General features: G+C 48.0%; 2 protein-coding genes across 3 annotated transcripts in view; one reads left to right on the forward strand and one right to left on the reverse strand.

Moving 5' to 3' along the window:
• Nucleotides 1-9,057, forward strand: part of LOC138148442 (prosaposin-like) — a 29,491-nt gene extending 20,434 nt beyond the window's left edge. The window contains exons 3-8 of one of the 2 annotated variants that reach the window (XM_069071098.1): nt 3,496-3,591; nt 4,041-4,224; nt 4,317-4,474; nt 4,896-4,976; nt 5,316-5,426; nt 7,798-9,057. In XM_069071098.1, coding sequence (XP_068927199.1) covers nt 3,496-3,591; nt 4,041-4,224; nt 4,317-4,474; nt 4,896-4,976; nt 5,316-5,426; nt 7,798-7,833 — 666 coding nt within the window. In that variant the 3' untranslated portion in view covers nt 7,834-9,057. Of the gene's footprint in view, nt 1-3,495; nt 3,592-4,040; nt 4,225-4,316; nt 4,475-4,895; nt 4,977-5,315; nt 5,487-7,797 lie in introns of those variants that run through there. The other variant, XM_069071097.1, reaches the window with a different exon arrangement.
• A 370-nt stretch (nt 9,058-9,427) lies between these two features.
• The window catches only part of CDH23 (cadherin related 23), a 620,897-nt gene continuing 613,436 nt past the window's right edge, over nt 9,428-16,888 (reverse strand). The window contains exons 60-69 of the mRNA XM_069071099.1: nt 15,618-15,874; nt 14,868-14,965; nt 14,394-14,514; nt 14,090-14,169; nt 13,659-13,699; nt 13,369-13,429; nt 12,757-12,886; nt 12,314-12,436; nt 11,036-11,140; nt 9,428-10,743 (exon numbers count right to left, since the gene is read on the reverse strand). Of these exons, the coding sequence (XP_068927200.1) occupies nt 10,417-10,743; nt 11,036-11,140; nt 12,314-12,436; nt 12,757-12,886; nt 13,369-13,429; nt 13,659-13,699; nt 14,090-14,169; nt 14,394-14,514; nt 14,868-14,965; nt 15,618-15,874 (1,343 nt within the window). The 3' untranslated portion in view covers nt 9,428-10,416. The remainder of the gene's footprint in view (nt 10,744-11,035; nt 11,141-12,313; nt 12,437-12,756; nt 12,887-13,368; nt 13,430-13,658; nt 13,700-14,089; nt 14,170-14,393; nt 14,515-14,867; nt 14,966-15,617; nt 15,875-16,888) is intronic.

The raw sequence follows: 16,888 nt of genomic DNA on the forward strand, positions 1-16,888 counted from the left end.
CAAGTCTTCAGATGTGTTGAACATAAATGCTCTAGGGGCATAGATCTGTCTCCCACCTCCTACGGGTCTCAAATTTCTAACGTGAGAGTAAAATTGGAAGTCTGTTGTTAGATCATCTATAAATCTGGCAGTGTTCACAGAGACATCTATCTTGTTCAGCACAGTTCCATGGAAACTTGTCCATATTTGATGGCCATTTAGACCCTAAAAATGAGAATTGGGGGCACTTCTTAAGAACCATTCCTCTTACATCTCTCACCTCACGGTAGCCCCACAGCCACAGTGGGGATGTTAGCCAGGCTTTCCCTCTGTTTATCATTTCCTATTTATTTTGTCTATAGCTTGTTTGTGGGGGCAGCTAGGTGGTGCAGTGGATAGAGCTTGGGGCTTGGAGTCAGGAAGAGCTGAGTTCAAATTGGGTCTCAGACACTTACTAGCTGTGTGACCCTGGACCAGTCATTTAACCCTGTTTGCCTCAGTTTCCTCACCTGTAAAATGAACTTAAGAAGGAAATGAAAACCATTGCAGTATCTTTTCCAAGAAAACCACAAATGGGGTCACAAAGAGTCTGACATGACTGAAATGACTAAATACCAACAAAACTTGTTTGTACATAGTTGTTTGCATGTTCTCTCTCCCATTAGATTATGAGTTCCTAGAGGGCAAGGACTATCTTCATTTGCCCTTCTTTGTCTCTCCTGTGCTTAGCCTACAGCCTGCTGCATTTGTAGGTGGTTAATAAAAGCTTATTGGCTGACTGTCCCTGATTCCTTAGATGATTTCTTGAAACCAGCCTTCAGAGTGAGAGTAATGAATTCTATTTTTCAACTCTAAAAAAAATAAAAGGACAATAATTTACTCTTGAATCATGGAATTTAGAGTTGAAAAGGATCCTTGGCAGCATCTAGGCTAAGCCTTATTATACAGATGAAGAAACTGAAGCCTCAACAGTGATGAAGCATTTATGATCAAATGTAGATCAGGAGACCCATGTAAAACAGGACCAATGACATCACGGGTGATGACTTGCTCGTTAATTGAATTTAAGTGAGGCAGAGTTGCACAGTCGTCAGCCTCACTCTCTCTTCCTGAGTCGTTGAAGTGCAGTAGAAGAACAAAAGTCAAGACAACGGACCCAGCTCAGGATGCATCCCCAGTGGATGAGTTTGGTGTCTGAAGCCTGACTAAGCCTGCTTCAGTCATCTTCATGGTCACTGGAACAAATGGTTCTCATCTGCTCATTCCACCAGGGAAAGTGCTCACGTGCTTGGGGTAGACATGCCTGATTCCTAACTCACCGATTGGTTTGAGGCCTGTTGGTTACTTGAAATCTGGTTTAACTTGTCTGTCAAGAGTTTCACTGGGGTGTGGCCGATGCACATGCTATAGAAAATTGGATGAATAGGGTGAATGAACAGCCCTGAAAAGAGTTCACACCAGAGGTGCTGCCCCTTCTGAACACATCTACCTTGTAAGAGCTGTTGATCTGCATATCTGAGCTCTCCTACTAAATTATAAACCCATCGTGAGGCAGGTATGAAAAGGAGGATGGCAGAGATTGGCTGTCTGTCAGCTGCCCTTTCTCCACTCCCTCCCTGTCTGCTCTGCCACTTAGAGCTTGACTCTCTAACCCCTCCTTCCACTTTTACTTTCTGTAGACTCAAAGGAAAAATTTCCTTTCAAATCAGGCCTTGGTAATGGTAGATGCATGCCTCGGGGCATGGCCAGCCGAGCCCTCTGACTCATTTATCAAGAAAAGCCCCGATGAACAGTCTCTCTACTCTAGGATGTTGTAGAAATTGATTAATAACTTTATAATAAATTAATATCATCAATAACTCTATTAATAAATAAATCAATAACTCTCTTTAACTTTGAGTCCCCAGTCAGAAATCTTACTCTGGCAAATACAGCATTTTAAAATCTCCCTCTAACTTAGCTGTTTCTTATCTTCTCAATATCACATTGAAACAATAGCATAGCTAGGTTATCAATTTGTTGATCAAAACGTTTTAATTATTTGCTGGCTTATTAAAACAAAGTAAACTTTAAAAAAATGGTAAACAAACTTTTAAGAAATAAGTATATGTCATGCATTTACAGGCAGTGAGGTGGCAAAGAGGATAGACAGAGTGCCAGGCTGGGAATCAGGAAGACTCAGTTTCCTGAGTTCAAATCTGGACTCAGATGTTTACTAGCTGGGTGACCTTGGGCAAGTCACTTTACCCTGTTTGCCTCAGTTTCCTCATTTGTAAAATGATCTGGAGAAGGAAAAGGCAAACTACTCCAGTATCTCTGCCAAGAAAACCCCAAATTGGGTCACAGAGAGTCAGACATGACTGAAACAATTGAACAATGGAGGTTGTGAACCTGGGGGACTAGAAGATGATGTTTCCTTTGAATAAAGCTTAACACTGGCCTTTTTACCTTCGTATTAGACTTTTGGGAGACTCACCCCCAAATACACACCAACACACCCAGCCCTGCCTCACACACTTATTAGCATGACATCCACGTATTTTGACGATTATTTTGCACATATAGGAGGTGGTTCACTCAGAGGACAGGACTGGGCCCTTGGTCTCTGTGCATCTTTTGTAGCTTCTGGCTTATTTTTCTCAAGGCCTCAGCATCCAAGTGTGGGTTGACTCACTCTGGAGTGGAATGAGGTGGTGAAAATTCCCTGAATTACACTTCCAGGAAGTCATAGGATCACAGATGTAGAGCTGGGAAGGGACCTCAGAGGTCATCTAGGCCTTACAGATGAAGAACTGAGGTCCAGTGGGGTTAAGTGACTCGCCTAAGGTCACACAAGCAGTAAGCATCAGAGGTGGGATTTGAACCCAGATCCTCTGACTTCATGAGTCTGTGCTTTCCACTGCCTCCAACACAGAAGGACTATCAAGTTCTGATTGGCTCATTAAGTCTACTTTCTCTCTTCTCCCAAATGTGCTGACTTTTCCTAAAATTAAGCAATTTATCAAGGTTGGCTACATCTCCAAAACACTCCTTCCCTTCCTGCTCTCCCCTCCCCAGCCCCAGGCACGCCACTCAACCACCTGTCCTCCAAAGAAAAAGCAAAGGTAGTATTTAAATTTAAGTTGCCATCTTGTGCTTTATGTTGCCTGTTGGAGAGAAGCAGAGAGTAGAGTGTTTATCCCCATCTTACAGATGAGAACACTGAGGTCCCATGGTGAGTGAGGTGTGGATTGGCACCAGCACCTAGATGTTTGGACCCCACACGAGAGGCCACACAGTTTCCTTGTGAATTCAGAATCAGGAGACCCCAATCTAGTCTGGGTTCAGCATTCCCCTCTAGTAGGATCCTGAGTCCCCAGCTCTCTGTGCCTCTGTTTCCCCATGCCCATGACAGGTACTCTGTGCACAGCCCTGACTCTGGAACAGTATGTGCTAGGTGCTGGAGAACTGGGGCTGTCTGGGGAAAGGTTCACACCATTCCCCTGACCTTGGGGTCCCCATGTACTCTCTTAACAGAAGAACTTAGTTCAGAAGAAGGTGGGCCCCACCTGTGAGCTGTGCCAATATGTTATCAAAGAGATCATCAGACTGCTGGAGAGCAACCAGTCTAAGGTATGTTTGCTCAGTGGTCATCCCCTTTCTAGGATCTACCAACATTGCTTGAGTCCCTACAAGGGGCACTGTAGGTCTGGCCCCTTCTCTGTTCCCTTGAAGCCAGGTTGCTACAGTGTGACAATGAGATGGGTGTGCTGGGTTTGTCCACATAAATAAACTAATTTCTAGCTCCTTGAAGATAGCCCTGTGCCCCGGGCACCTAGGACAGGTCCTCTTAGGCCATAAAATTGCAGCCACAGAGGAGGAAAAGAAATTTGCCACAACACGGCGGGACTTCAACAAATGTTTAAAACTCAATTAGTTGATTTAACTTTAGGACTCTATAGAGATGAGAATGGGGCCCTCCTTCCCCTTCTCCCTATCCTTCTCCCCCTCCATCCCTCCAAAAAAACCCACCGCCTTATAAGCACAGCATTAGAACTTACACACTGTCTCCTGGGTTGTAGGAGGTTGTGATGAAGGCAGCAGAGGACATGTGCTCAGGAATCCCCAGCTATTTATCGGGGAGCTGCCGAGACTTGGTCGACACCTTTGGCCTGAGTATTCCCCATCTCGTCCTGGAGGAGATTGACCCTGACTCCGTGTGTAGTACTCTTAACATTTGCCAAAGCAAAAGATCAGCGCATGCAGGTAAGGAAGGAAAAAGTCCTGTGTGGACCCTTTGCTTGGAGCTTATGACCCTGTACGTGGCTGGTTATTGCATGCATCATGTCTGTCTGCAGGTAATATGGCCAGGGTTAAGAGTGGTGTCTTCTGTGAGGTGTGCAAAAAGGTCGATGGGTATTTGGACCGAAACCTGGAAAAGAACAGCACAAAGGCCATGATTCTCGCTGCCTTTGAGAAGTCTTGTAGCATGTTGCCATCAACTTACAAGGATGAGGTAATGCTGGGTGTTAAGACTCCTGGAGTTAGAAAGATCTGGACTAGCTGTGGGTCCCCAAAGATCTGACATTCATTATCTCCCACCTGTCCTCATTAGAAAGAGGGTTTTACTTTCATATGGTCTTTGAGAACTCATTCCTAAAGGTAGGGTAGCTGACAGGCCCAAGAAGGAGGTAGCCAGGCCTCTGAATCGAGCAGGGAGATCCTGTGACTCCTGGGAGGGGAGTGATGGGCTTGGGGAGGTCTGAGGTGGATGGGATGGCTCTTCAGCACAGAGGAGGCCAGGGACTAGTTTAGGACATTCTGGGAAAGTGGGCTGTTCCATGGTGAGAGAGCATGTTGGCTCCTTGAGAGTCCCTGTGTGGCCCCAGCCCCCTTGGGCTGTCTGAGTGCTGTCCTTCCTTTGTTCTGCTGAACAGTGTGATGAGTTCGTGAGACGGTATGAGCCCATCCTGATAGCAGCCCTGCATGATGAGATGAATCCTGATTCTCTGTGTCCAGTAAGTATGGCCGTGTGAGCAGGTGCCTGTTCTTGGAGGCTGTGGGCACCTCCTGAGAGCTGACAGTATTCTGGGCTCTGAGACTGTTCTGGGAGGGTGGGATCATCCCTATGCTCTGTGGGAAAGTGCCCTTTCCTCTTCCAGCCCAGTTGGACATCTCTGGGGTCTGGCCAGCATCCCTTCCCACCTCATGGAACCCAAGAGAGCCTGGCAACTTTGGTCACCTCACTTTCCCTAGAACTCAATCAGTTCATCACAAGTGGGAGGAAGGTGCAGAGGGAGAGGAGCACCTGGGCCCATCTCATTCTGCTTTTTTCACATCCTTTTCTCCTCATGTAGAAAATTGGAGCTTGCCCCAAAGCTCCTACTAAGCCTCTGTTGGGAACAGAGCGATGTGCCTGGGGCCCAAGCTATTGGTGTAAGAACATGGAGACAGCCACTCAGTGTAATGTAAGTACCTCCCACTGTGCTCAGCTTTATGCCAAACTCTAGGAACCCTGGGTCAGCTCTGGATAATGGGTCTCTTTATTTGTTATCAGATTTATTTGGGGGTAGAAGGTGCTGTTCATTTAGACTCCAGGTGGAAGAGACCTTAGGCCCTCTGGTCTTGTCTGTGCCCTACTTTCTTCACTGGACTGTTGTAAGGAAAGCAGGTCATGAAACTGGTGGGGATGTGGGGTGAGTGATATCAAGTCTATCCCCATGAGAATTGTTTCATATCGAGAGGGAATCAAAACCAAATCTCCTGACTCAAATGTTAGTGCTCTTCATCTGTAATGTTTCTTACTTTGGGGAACAGAGTGGTCAAACAGGCAGCAGATTTTTGGTGTGTCATGGGCTTCTTGTGTTTTAGAAGCATGTGGAAATATTTTTCCTTCAGTGTGGGTTGTATTTTTACTTCCATCATGGTCAAACCCAGCCTTGATTACCAAATCTCATATAGTGGGTGGGTGGGCTGGTGCCCCTACAGACTTTAACAAGTCAGTCATGTTTTCTGTGGCTGATGTCTTTGCCTAGGAAGCACTGGTTGAACCTTGAACCCAAGGCTCTCCAAATCTTGTCCTTTAGTAGGGTCTATCTAGACTTAGGACTTCCTTCCTTCCAAACCAGTGGGGCTTCATGGGGCCAAGCAAAGAACTGGCTGTGGTTATCTATAGGGTTTGGAGGGGAAGGTTTATCTTTTATTTGACAACTGAAGGTAGAAGAGGAATGTGAGAATTCTCCTCAGCTCTGGGGAAATGACTTGGAGAGTCTGAGACTTGGGCCAATGGAAATGCTGACTCAATTCATACCTGCATGCAAAGACGTAGAGGCAGACGCTTCCATTGGTCGAAACCTTGGCCCAAGAGAGATCTGGCAAGGTCCTTAGGAAACAGGGACAAGCCCAAGAAATCCCCAGCACCATGTTTTGTACTACAGCTCTGCCTGTTTGCTGGCTCTACTTCTGGGGCAGAATAAGGCCAGCAGAGATAAGACCCCCTGCCCTTCTCCAGGCCTAGGTTGGAGGTTGGAACAACAAGAAGGTTGGAACCCTTCCTCTTGGCTTGTGCTCCCTCATGATTCTTTTGGTTTCTTCCTCAGTTCTCTTCCAGGGCTTGACCACTGCAGGTTGGGGAGAGGGAAGGCTCCTAGGTCATCAGCCTTGGGTCTTTAGGCCCAGAGCATGTTGGACAAATGGATGGATTCTCCTCTCTGCTCAGTCTTGTGCTTTGTTTAGAGCTTGGTATAATCAGCTCACAGTGGCATGATAGAAATTGCCGGGGATTTCTAGTCAGATGACTCGGGTTCACCATTTGGCAGATGGGGATAATGTCCACTTTACTAAGTGCCCCCAGGGGCATCATAACCTTCATGTGGAAGGTGGGTACATAAAGCTCTTTGTAAATGAAAAAGCATTAGACCAGGGCTTCTCAACCTGGGTCTGTTAACTTTTTTAAGAATAGGTCTATTTTGATGGCTATATCTCAATACAACTGGTTTCCTTTGCAATGCTTTGTATTTTATACTTTAAAAATGGTATTCTGAGTAGGGGTTCATAGAAGGCTTCACTGAATGGTCAAAAGGGTCCATGACCCCCAAATTAGACAAATATCAGCTTTCATTGCTTAACTAACCATTTGGCTTCTTTTTTTTAAGCTTTTTTGTCTTTCTGGAGGGGGAAAGACAGGGCAGTTGGGGTTAAGTTGACTTGCCCAAGGTCACACAGCTAGTAAGTATTAAGTGTCTGAGGTCGGATTTGAACTCAGGTCCTCCTGACGCTAGGGCTGGTGCTGTATTCACTGGGCCACCTAGCTTTCCCAACTGTTTGACTTCTTGAAACTCCCACTTTGAGTGGGCGAAACTTGGTTTCTGTCTCTGAGTGGTGTGACTACGTTTTCCCTGGGGTTCATGTCCCCATGCCAGGGAGAACATGGAGGGTACCTGAGAAAGATGCTTCCAGGGCACTTCTGGACCCTGACTGCCTCTCTCAAAGAGGAAACAGAGACTGGAAGCTTACTTTCATTGGCAATGAATTGTTTATTAAAGCCATAAGCCAGGCCTCTTGCCCAGTTCCCTGTATAAACTGCTTAGATCTCTTTTTACTGCATCTGTCTCAAATCCTGGGGGTACCACTCTCACGGTTCAACTGAGGAGACCCATTCTGAAATCTGCATTATTAGCCAATCAGTTAACTTACTACTGGCATTATTACCCCCACCACACCCTAAAGATCAATGCCTGGGCTTCTGATGTTGAGTCTTAGATCTCAGTTTGGAAAAGGAAGTAGTTTGGGGGGAGTGGCTTTGGAAGGGCCTAATTTTTTTCTCTTTCTCTCTACTAGGCTGTTGAGCACTGCAAGGAACATGAATGGAATTAGAAGATGGCCCTTCTCTTGGAGAAATTGCAGCTTCTTTGCCATTTATGTGTCTGGGGAAAGGGAATCTACAGATGTGATTTTTTCCATTTTTAAATGAGCCCATGTCCTCTTCTTCCTCCATCCCATCTCTCTTTCATTCCATTTGTCCATCATCATCATGGGTCTGAGAGGCACCACACTTGGCCATGTTGCCATGCTTTTCCCACCTCTGCTAGATAAATGGTGTGCCATGAAGGCTCATGGACTAGAATCTGGGTGGGAAGGAGATGTGGTTGGGTGGAAGGTGGGAGCCGGTGGATAGGGATGATAGAAGCATGGGCCCAACACCAATGATGGCCAGATCAGGGGCTTCAAATTTATGATCACTTAGTTGTGTTTAGAACTATCCTATGCTGAGGCTATCAGAGCTAATCATTCTATTACAGGCCCCCTTAACCTATTGGTTGCATTATATTTGGGGCAGAAGAAAGGCAAAGTTTATCCTTAAGTGTAAGAATTCCGAGTCTTTGGTTTTTTAAAGTGGTTTTCCTACAATGTGAAGAGGTCCCAGTGTCCTCACTGGAAGAACTTAGAAAGTTCCTGTTGGCTTAGAAAGAGGAGGTGAAGGTGAGAGGAGGTGAAGCTTTGGATTCGCCATAGTTGGATTGAGGGGGTCTAGTTTTTACTTTGATTTCTTTGAACACACCCATCCTAGGGTTCTAGCCTTCTCCTGTTTTCTATTTCTTTGTGATACATTTCTTGAGCCTTTGCTTTGGAGTAGATTTGGGACAGAGCTGTAACTGGGGCTGTGTTTCAGGATGGGCAGCACTGGGGTGGGAGGGGGACATGGTGAATTCTTTCTTCTCTGAGACCTTGACTTATGTAGTGACTGAGCAATGCTTGTTTAGTTCAAGAACAATGAATCTTTGTCTTCTAGCTTTGGGTGAATGTTAGCTAGTGTCTGTGGTATGCCTTATGTAGAACTCTGGGCACATATCACACAGTCCCTGGTCAATGCCATAGCCCCTTCTTAGAGGCCCTACCTTTATTATCATAATTATTTCTTAAGTTAATGTGGGGAACAAAATTCTGCATTTCTTACTTCCTAGTAGAAAAATAGTTCTCAGTTGCAGTCCCAGATTAGTAAAAAGGAGGCTGGAATTCAGTTTCTCCTCTCTCCTTGTGATAGCACCCTCTTTTCTACTATGAAATAGACTAAATATTGATTTTTTTTTGCCTTAAATATTTCTATGATTCACAATAAAAATGATGATAAATTAGAGAATTTTGTTTTTTTTGCAGGGGGAGGGCAGGACAATTGGGGTTAAATGACTTGCCCAAGGTTGTGACCTTGGCTAATAAGTGTTTAGTGGCTGATTCCAGATTTGAACTCAGGTCCTCCTGACTCCTGACTCCAGGGCTGGTGCTCTATTCACTGTACTACCTAGCCACCTCTAAATTAGAGACTTTTGTTTTCCATCACAGGTACATGGGCATCTTTCCTTTTGTTGGAATAGGGAAGCAGAGAGAACTTAGCCCAGAGAAGGGTGACTTCTGAAGTCTTCCACATATCCTCTCCCTTCTTCCACCAGCTGAAGGCTCCTGAAGGTCAATGAAGAGGCCAAGGTGAAGTTTTCTCCCACCCTCATCCCTCTACCCACCACCTAAGACTACACAGATGAGATTTACCAAATCCAGAGTGTATTTCCGGTTCCTTTGTTTAAACAGACCATTCCAAAAACTTTCAACAATGACTACTGAGAAATGAAACAGAGGTGAGGTGGGGGCAGTTAGAGGGATAAATTAATTTTTAAAAATTACACAACAAACACTCGACATTCAAAACCTGGGGAACCTCAGTTGTTTCACTTTAACTGTACGGGTTTGGTAAGCCAGCACAATGGAGGAAATGACCCTCCTCCCTGCACCACCTTCCTCTTCCAGGGCTGGGGCAGTAGGACAGACTTTGTTGCCATCATGGGCATGGATTTATGGATGGGTTAAAAGCAGCGGGATTTTGACTAAGAGTAAGGTGCTAGGATGGGGAGGGAGGTAGGTCAACCAGCTTTCAGGGCAATCACTGTTTCCCTCCTTTGGATACCCCTTGCCCAGCCAATGGCTTTCTCCCCATACAAGGGGATGGATCAGCCTGAGCTGGGGTGGGGTGTAAGGAGAGGAGGACAGCAAAGGCCTGGAGCTTCTTGTCCTTGTTCTTGTCCTCATAGAAGTTATTTGTCAAATTCTTGGGCCCCCAGGAGTGAGGGCCAAGCTCCCCTGATGTCACCCGTAGATGCTAATAGATCCGTTTGGTTTTCTTAAAAAAATAACAAATTTTATGAATGTAAAGATCAGATGCTGAATGAGCGTCTGGTAAAAGTAAAGAGTCTGGAGAGGTCCATCCTGGGGGCTCGGGAGGCTGTCCCAGGCAGATTGAGCCACGACCCCTCCTCCCCCTCCCTTGGCCCTCCTCCCATGACCCAGGAGGGTGCCTTGGCCCTCTGCTCTGGGGTGACCTCTTCCGGGCAGTCTTGTGAGTTGCCTGCCCACTTCCAGGCTGCTCCCAGGCTGGGCCCGATGCCCTCACACCAGCGATGCCACTTCTAGTCATAACTCGGTGATTTCCAGCGGGCTTTCTATGATAACCTCCCGCATCTTGTGCATGGGGGTGGATTTGGCCGACTCGGTGCGGGCGTTGCGTTCGCTGTAGGCCCCAGCCTCGGCAGTCAGTGTCTCCAGGGACCGGCCCAGGACTTTCTGATCGTCCTCAGGGAGGCTGTTGAGGTCAGCGGCCAGGAGGGTGCCCGTGCTCCCGTGCACCACGTGGATTCCGTCTGGCCCCTTAAGCTCTATGGGCTGCTTGTGGCGGAAGCGAAGGCTGCCCTGGCCCAGGCTCCGGTCACCAGCCTCGTCTTCCAGCTCGGTCTGGATTAGCTGTAAGAGGCAGTCAGCGGGTCACTGCTCAGCATCTCCAGAGGCTGCTTCTGGGAACTGGACCACCCTTCCCAGCACTGCCCCACCCCCACCTCCCATTCTTTCCCCACTTAGCACAAAGAACACAATTTAGCAACCAAATCCAGTGCCCCCAACACCAGGTTCTTGAAACAATCCAAGCCAAAAGGCAGAAAGGACAGGCCCTGTTGTAGGAGAAGAGCGAAGGAGACACGGCATCCCCAGGGCTGGGGCACACATGCACCTTTCCTGCCCCCTCCGCCCTCCCTGCTACCTCTGAGATGGAGGACTGGCAGGAGGCAGCTTTTTGCATCATACGTTGGGCAAACAGTTTTTTGAGCCGTAGGTAATCCTCCAAGACCACCTTCAGCAGCGAGCCCTGAGAGAAGTAACAGTATTGAACCCCCTCCCTCCTCCAGAGGCCCTCTGCACTGCCTCAGTGGGGGGTGAGGGCTGTTCTCATCTCCCAGCTGCTACAGAGAGACTAAGAGTGGTCAAGAGGCAATGGGGGTGCATCCAACATGGAGACTGAGGTTAGCCCTATGGCAAAGCAGGCGATTCAGGCCTAATGACTAGGCCAGGAACTGAGAGGCTGTGGTGGCATTGCCACAGTCTAGGTTATGACTCCCAAAGCCTGAGATTGCTAAGGGTGAGCCTGCCTGGAGGCAGGAGGACTGGCTGGATGAGGCCAGAGGCAGTCACTGCAGGGAGTGGTGGTCTCTGTCCAAGGCAAAGCCTGCCACCAAAGTTGAACTGCAGCATTGAGGGTGGGGCATGAGGTTCAGCTGATTATCGGGACCAGCTGGGGTGTTCCCTCACTTCACTGATGAGCCCATCTTCAAGACAGTTAATTGAGGCCCAGGGGATGGAATGGGAGATTAGATTAGAGATAAGAAGCACATTGTATTTGTGGTCCTCCATTACACTTAGGTCATAGTGGGAAGGGTCTAGTCAATGTTAGGAAGAACTTTCTAACATTTAAGCTATAAAACAAGGCAAGTCAAGAGGTGTGTGTGTGTGTGTGTGTGTGTGTGTATGTGTGTATGTGTGTAAAAGAGAGAGGAGCAGAGGGAGGAAGAGAGAAAGAGAGAGGGAGGGAAAGAGGAAGAGAGAGAAAGAAGAGGAGAGAGAAAGAGAGAGGGAGGGAGAGAGTGAAAGAAAAAGAAAGGGAGAGAGGAAGACAGAGAGGGAGAGAAAGAGAGAAAGGGAGAGAAAGAGAGAGAGGGAGGGAGAGAGAGACAGACAGACACAGAGAGAGAGAGAGGTGGGGTGGGGTGGGGTGGGGGAGAGAAGCCTCATATGAAAGCTTAAGGGACAGGATGCTTTTCTAGAATAGTTTTGGTTCTATTTTTGGATGGGTTGCAGGCATTTACAAGATTCCAAGGACTTGCAATTCCTCATTCTGTTCTTAGGATATTTATATCTGTGACTTGGGTCTGGGAGCTGACCCAGAGAGCATGAGGCTGCCTCCTCTCCCTGGAAGGGCCAGTCCATTTCCGAGGCAGGCTAGGCCCTCCAAGAGGAGAGGCAGAACAGGGCTGCAGGATCTCACCTTAATGGGCCCCTCCCGGATGATCTGGCCCAGCTTGGCGATGTTGTCATACTCCTGGATGGCTGCTCGAAGGTAGCGGTCGTCTTCTGGCTTGACAGCTGATGGTTCTCTCCCAAATGTCCCCTGAGGATGGGATGGAGTAAGAAGGAAGTAAGGAGGGAGGAAAGTCCCTTTGAAGGTGGCTAGGCTTGGCCCAAACCTCCCTACCTACTCTACTTTAGATCATTCCAGTCCCTCTGGCAGGCGGCTAAGAACATGGGCAGAGGTGACCAAGGGAGGTGACCACTGAGTGCCCAAGGGCCAGGAGCACCTCATAGAGTTGGACCTGGGCCCAGAGGCCCTCTGGGACTGGGGCCTGTTTTGTACCTGATAGAACTGGGAAGGTTGAGGGGCACTAGGGTCTGGTGGCAGGGACAGAGGGTCCAGGAGAGTTAAGGACTCACATGTGTGCGGGCAGGGCTGTTCCACAGGTCTGTGATCTCACTGAGATTCTCTGGCAGGTCATCTTCATGCTCAGCCTGAGCAGCTAGCTCTAGGTTCCGGCAGAATGGGTCCAGCCACACAGGATTGGCCCTGCAGGGAGGATGCACGGAGCTGGTTCTGGGCCACACAGGGCTGAACCTTGCTGGCCTTGCCCACCCAGCCCTCAGAGCTAACTTCAATGCCTTTGGCTATGCCTGCCAACCTGTTAGTGTGATATTCCTAAAGAAGGTGAGGCTTGAATCTCCCAGGGTGGGAGAATGAAGGACTTATCTGGTGCTCTAAGGGACTCTGGGTTCCCTTTAGCTTAGCTCACTCAGCTTTAAGCATGTCATTCTCCCTGGCCCTTTGGGCTCCTCATGGAACTTTCCCAGGATGGGGAGCAAAGAGGTCCTTAAGGTTTGCTTTCAAGACCATGGATTAGTGATGGGGAGGGGTGATCCTTGTCATTACAGCCAGGAATGTAGCCCTGAGAGGGCAATGAGAAGGTGTGTTTGACTATGGCATGTAGCAGTTGACCCTGGCAATGCCAACTGTGACTCCTTCCCTCCCCCAGCACAGGCAGACACACTCACCCATCAAAGGAGTACTTGTTGGTATTGGGCATGTCCATGATGTCTATAAAGCCTCGGTTTCCTGATAAAAGAAGGCAATGGGAAGGGGGGGGGGGAGAGACCATTCAGGAGGCATGAAGGTCACAATGTATGGGGATTCTTCTTGGGATCCCAAGGTCCAAGGGGGAAGATGGGGTGGGGAGAGGATGAAAACATTTCATTGCCCACAGGCTCTTCTGGGATAGACAATCTCTTTTTTCTTTCCTTTATTCTTGCTCCTCAAGACAAGAAAGTCCATGGCTACCACTCACCTGTGGATCCAGCCACAATAGCTTTGAGTTTCCTCTTATGTCTGGGGAGAAGCAGAGAAAGTATAGATCAAGGAGAGAGGCCTAGATACTGTTGGCAAGGGAGACAGGAGTGGGGGTGTGAATGGGGCTCCTCTTGGCTTGCTCTCAAGTCTAAACCAGTCACATAGGAATACAATAGGAAACAGGCTTGGGATCCTAAGGGAGTCTTAAAAAAAAACGTGCAGAGTGCTTTTCTGGTCATAGAGTGGGATAGACCTGTATGGGTTGAGTGTATTATTGAAGGCTAGACTGGGCCCTGGGCCCTGTGGAGTGTCCAGCCTGAGTGGGGCATTGAAGCAACATCAAATGGCCTCTATAGGGTTTGGGTTGATGGGAACAGGAGAATGGGAAGAAGAGTCTTGGTGAAGGGTCCAGTGAGGGATGTCACTTACACGGTCCTGTAGTACCAGTTCATGAGAATAAAGAGCATGGCAGCGAGGAAGAGGAGGATGGCCAGAATGATGATCGCCATCTGGAAGGAAGGGGGATCACTGGGTGAGGCCCCTCAGAGAAGTCTGACGTGGGGCTGACAGCTTCTGCTCATGGTGAAGGGCCCATTCCCAGGGTGTTGAGTCCCTGGATACCACCCACATGTGCAAACCTTCCCTACTGCAGGAAAGCACAGGCCACTGGGCAGGTGCCCTTGTGGGACAGTCTGACCTCTAACCCTCCTCATGATCTCCATCCCTCTCATACCTGCAGGGCTGACATGTCATCAGGGAGCCGGGGGGTGATGGCAGGTTGCACATCCAGCACGTTATAGTTTCGGAAGAGGTTCCTCAGCTGCTCCTTATTCTCATCAATCATTTGGATCACCCTGGAGATGGGGGAGGGGAGACATCGGAGTTCCTGGCCTCAGCTCCCCCTTCCACTTAAGAGGCTACTCAGCAGAAGATTAGCCCAACTCCATAACCTGGAGCATTCTCCTTGCTCCTTTAGCAGCTCTCAAAATTCTGCCTCCTTCAGGAAGCCTTCCCTGATTAGAACCATCAGCCCTTCTATGTGCAGACAGTTGGAGTTAGTGATTCTTTTGGGCATGTCTTCCTTTAAGAGAGTAACTCCCCAAAGAAGCAGTGGTGCCTCCCAGGATTAGGGGAGCCCTTCCCTCCTCCCTCTCCACAGCGCTTAGAATGGGGCTCACTTCAAGGGATGGTCTGACTCCCCACTCACCGATCTACATCCAAGATGCGATTGGTTTCTCTGTTTACCACGTGAATCAGCAGCTCTGTTTGGGCAAAATTTACCCGGCCTCGCTGGTCCACATGGAACTGTGGTGAAGGAGGAAAGGGGTGTGAAAACTGCCGCTTTGGGCAGGCCACAAGCAAGCTGACGTCCAATCTTCTGGAGCCCTCTCCTCATCCCCCCACCCCCTGCCCCTTTCCCTGCATTCTCCATTCCCTTCTTTTCTCTGCCATAATAATGATGATAGCTACCATTCATATTGTGCTTGAAGGCTGTTTTACAAATATAATCTCATTTTATCCTCATTTTAACCCTGGAAGATAAGTGCTATCATTGTCTCCATTTTACAGATGAGGAAACTGAGGCCAGAAGTGACTTGCCTAGGGTCACCCAGTTAGTAAGTGTGGGGCAGCTTTTGAACTTAGTCTAGCAATCTCTCCACTTAGGGCACCCAGTTACCTCCTCTCCTTTGCTTTCTACTCTCACACCCTCTTCCCTATCCTGTGGGCACCAGCAGCTGTGAGAGGGCAGGATGGGACTAGGTCCTTAAATCACTGCATAGGTAAGAAATGGCATCGGCCTTAAAATAATGTGTCCTAAGATTCTGGCTTGCTTGGTCCCCACCCTGCTCTTCTTTGCCCTGAGTTACCCAGTGTTCTCGTTTTCCTGACCTGGTCCTATCTCTCTCTGGCCCAGCATTCCCCTGCTCCCCCCTCCTCTTGTCTGTGGCCTCAGTACCTGAACGTCATCGGTGTTGACAATGGCGCCAGTGATGTTGGACAGCAGGCGGATGAACTCTTCCTCAAAGCCACGCACTCGGTCAGGGATTTCATTGATGATAATCTTGACCCTCTGGTCGTCCCGAAGAATGTAGATGCCCACAATGGCGGTGTCATTGTGACCAGCCAGGTCCAGAGCAATGATGTCCACCACAAAATAGCCAGGGCTATAGACCATGAAGAGGTCAAAGGTGCGCAGGATTCCATCCACACTTCCTGAGTGGGGAAAGAGGTGAAGAAGGTGTTGAAAGCCAGGGAGCTAAGCTGGGTATTTCCCTAACCCTACACCCCACATCCCTAGCCACTGCCACACTATGGGAGAATCACAGACTCTGTTATCCATGTTATGGAAAGGGGGCAAGGACATGAATATCTTTAAACCCCCAATAGATAATTGGACCATAGATTTAGGACTAGAAGGGGCATTCAAGGACATCTAGTCCAACTACCTCATTTTACAAATTAGTAAACTGAGGCCCTAAGAAGTGAGATGTCTTGCCTGAAGTTACCCACAAATGTGTCTAAGCCAACTCATTACCATGCTCACTTACATACATGTTCTGATAAAGACATATATCAGCTTGGGTACAGTCATACATAAATATATACTTTTGAATGGATATATTATTATATGCATTACCCAGTTTTTGAGTTCTGCAAAAGGCTTAGATGCAGAGCAGGGGGCTGTCTGCTAGGCAGTATTTAAGATCACCTTGGATTTAATCTGTGGGCAGCCAACACAGACTGCTGCTGAACTGACTTTGGGCAAAGGGCTTTTGGGTAAGTCAATGTGGAATTGTGAGTGAGTAGGAGAGAAGGAAGAAGTAAAGGGAGTAGAATGTTGGAAGAAGTCATCTCAAGTGGAGAGAATCATAATCAATCAGGTACAGTTGGTGAGAGCTAAGCCATGAGGTCCTGCTGGAAAGCAAGATGGATTCTGTGCTGAAACTGGGCATCAGCAAGAGAGGCAGTGCCAGGGATCCCCTGGGGAGGTGGAAGCTGAAACCTGTGACCCTTTTCTTGTTCTGACAAAGCTGCTTGTTCCTTTTTCAGTTAATGTGTGTAAAGTTATTCATTCTTTAGATTTTATTTCCTTGTTGGACAGCAGAAATATTGAGTTGTGTGTTTTATTTGATGGTACAAATAGAAAGATGAGAGAAGAGAGAGAGAGACAGAGAGAGACAGAGAGAGAGAAAGAGAGAGAGAGAGAGAGAGAGAGAGAGAGAGAGA

This window comes from Petaurus breviceps, unplaced genomic scaffold, assembly GCF_028583685.1.
Source record: "Petaurus breviceps papuanus isolate PSGF00001 unplaced genomic scaffold, PetGlider_PUasm1.0 90825, whole genome shotgun sequence".
NCBI lineage: Eukaryota > Metazoa > Chordata > Mammalia > Diprotodontia > Petauridae > Petaurus > Petaurus breviceps.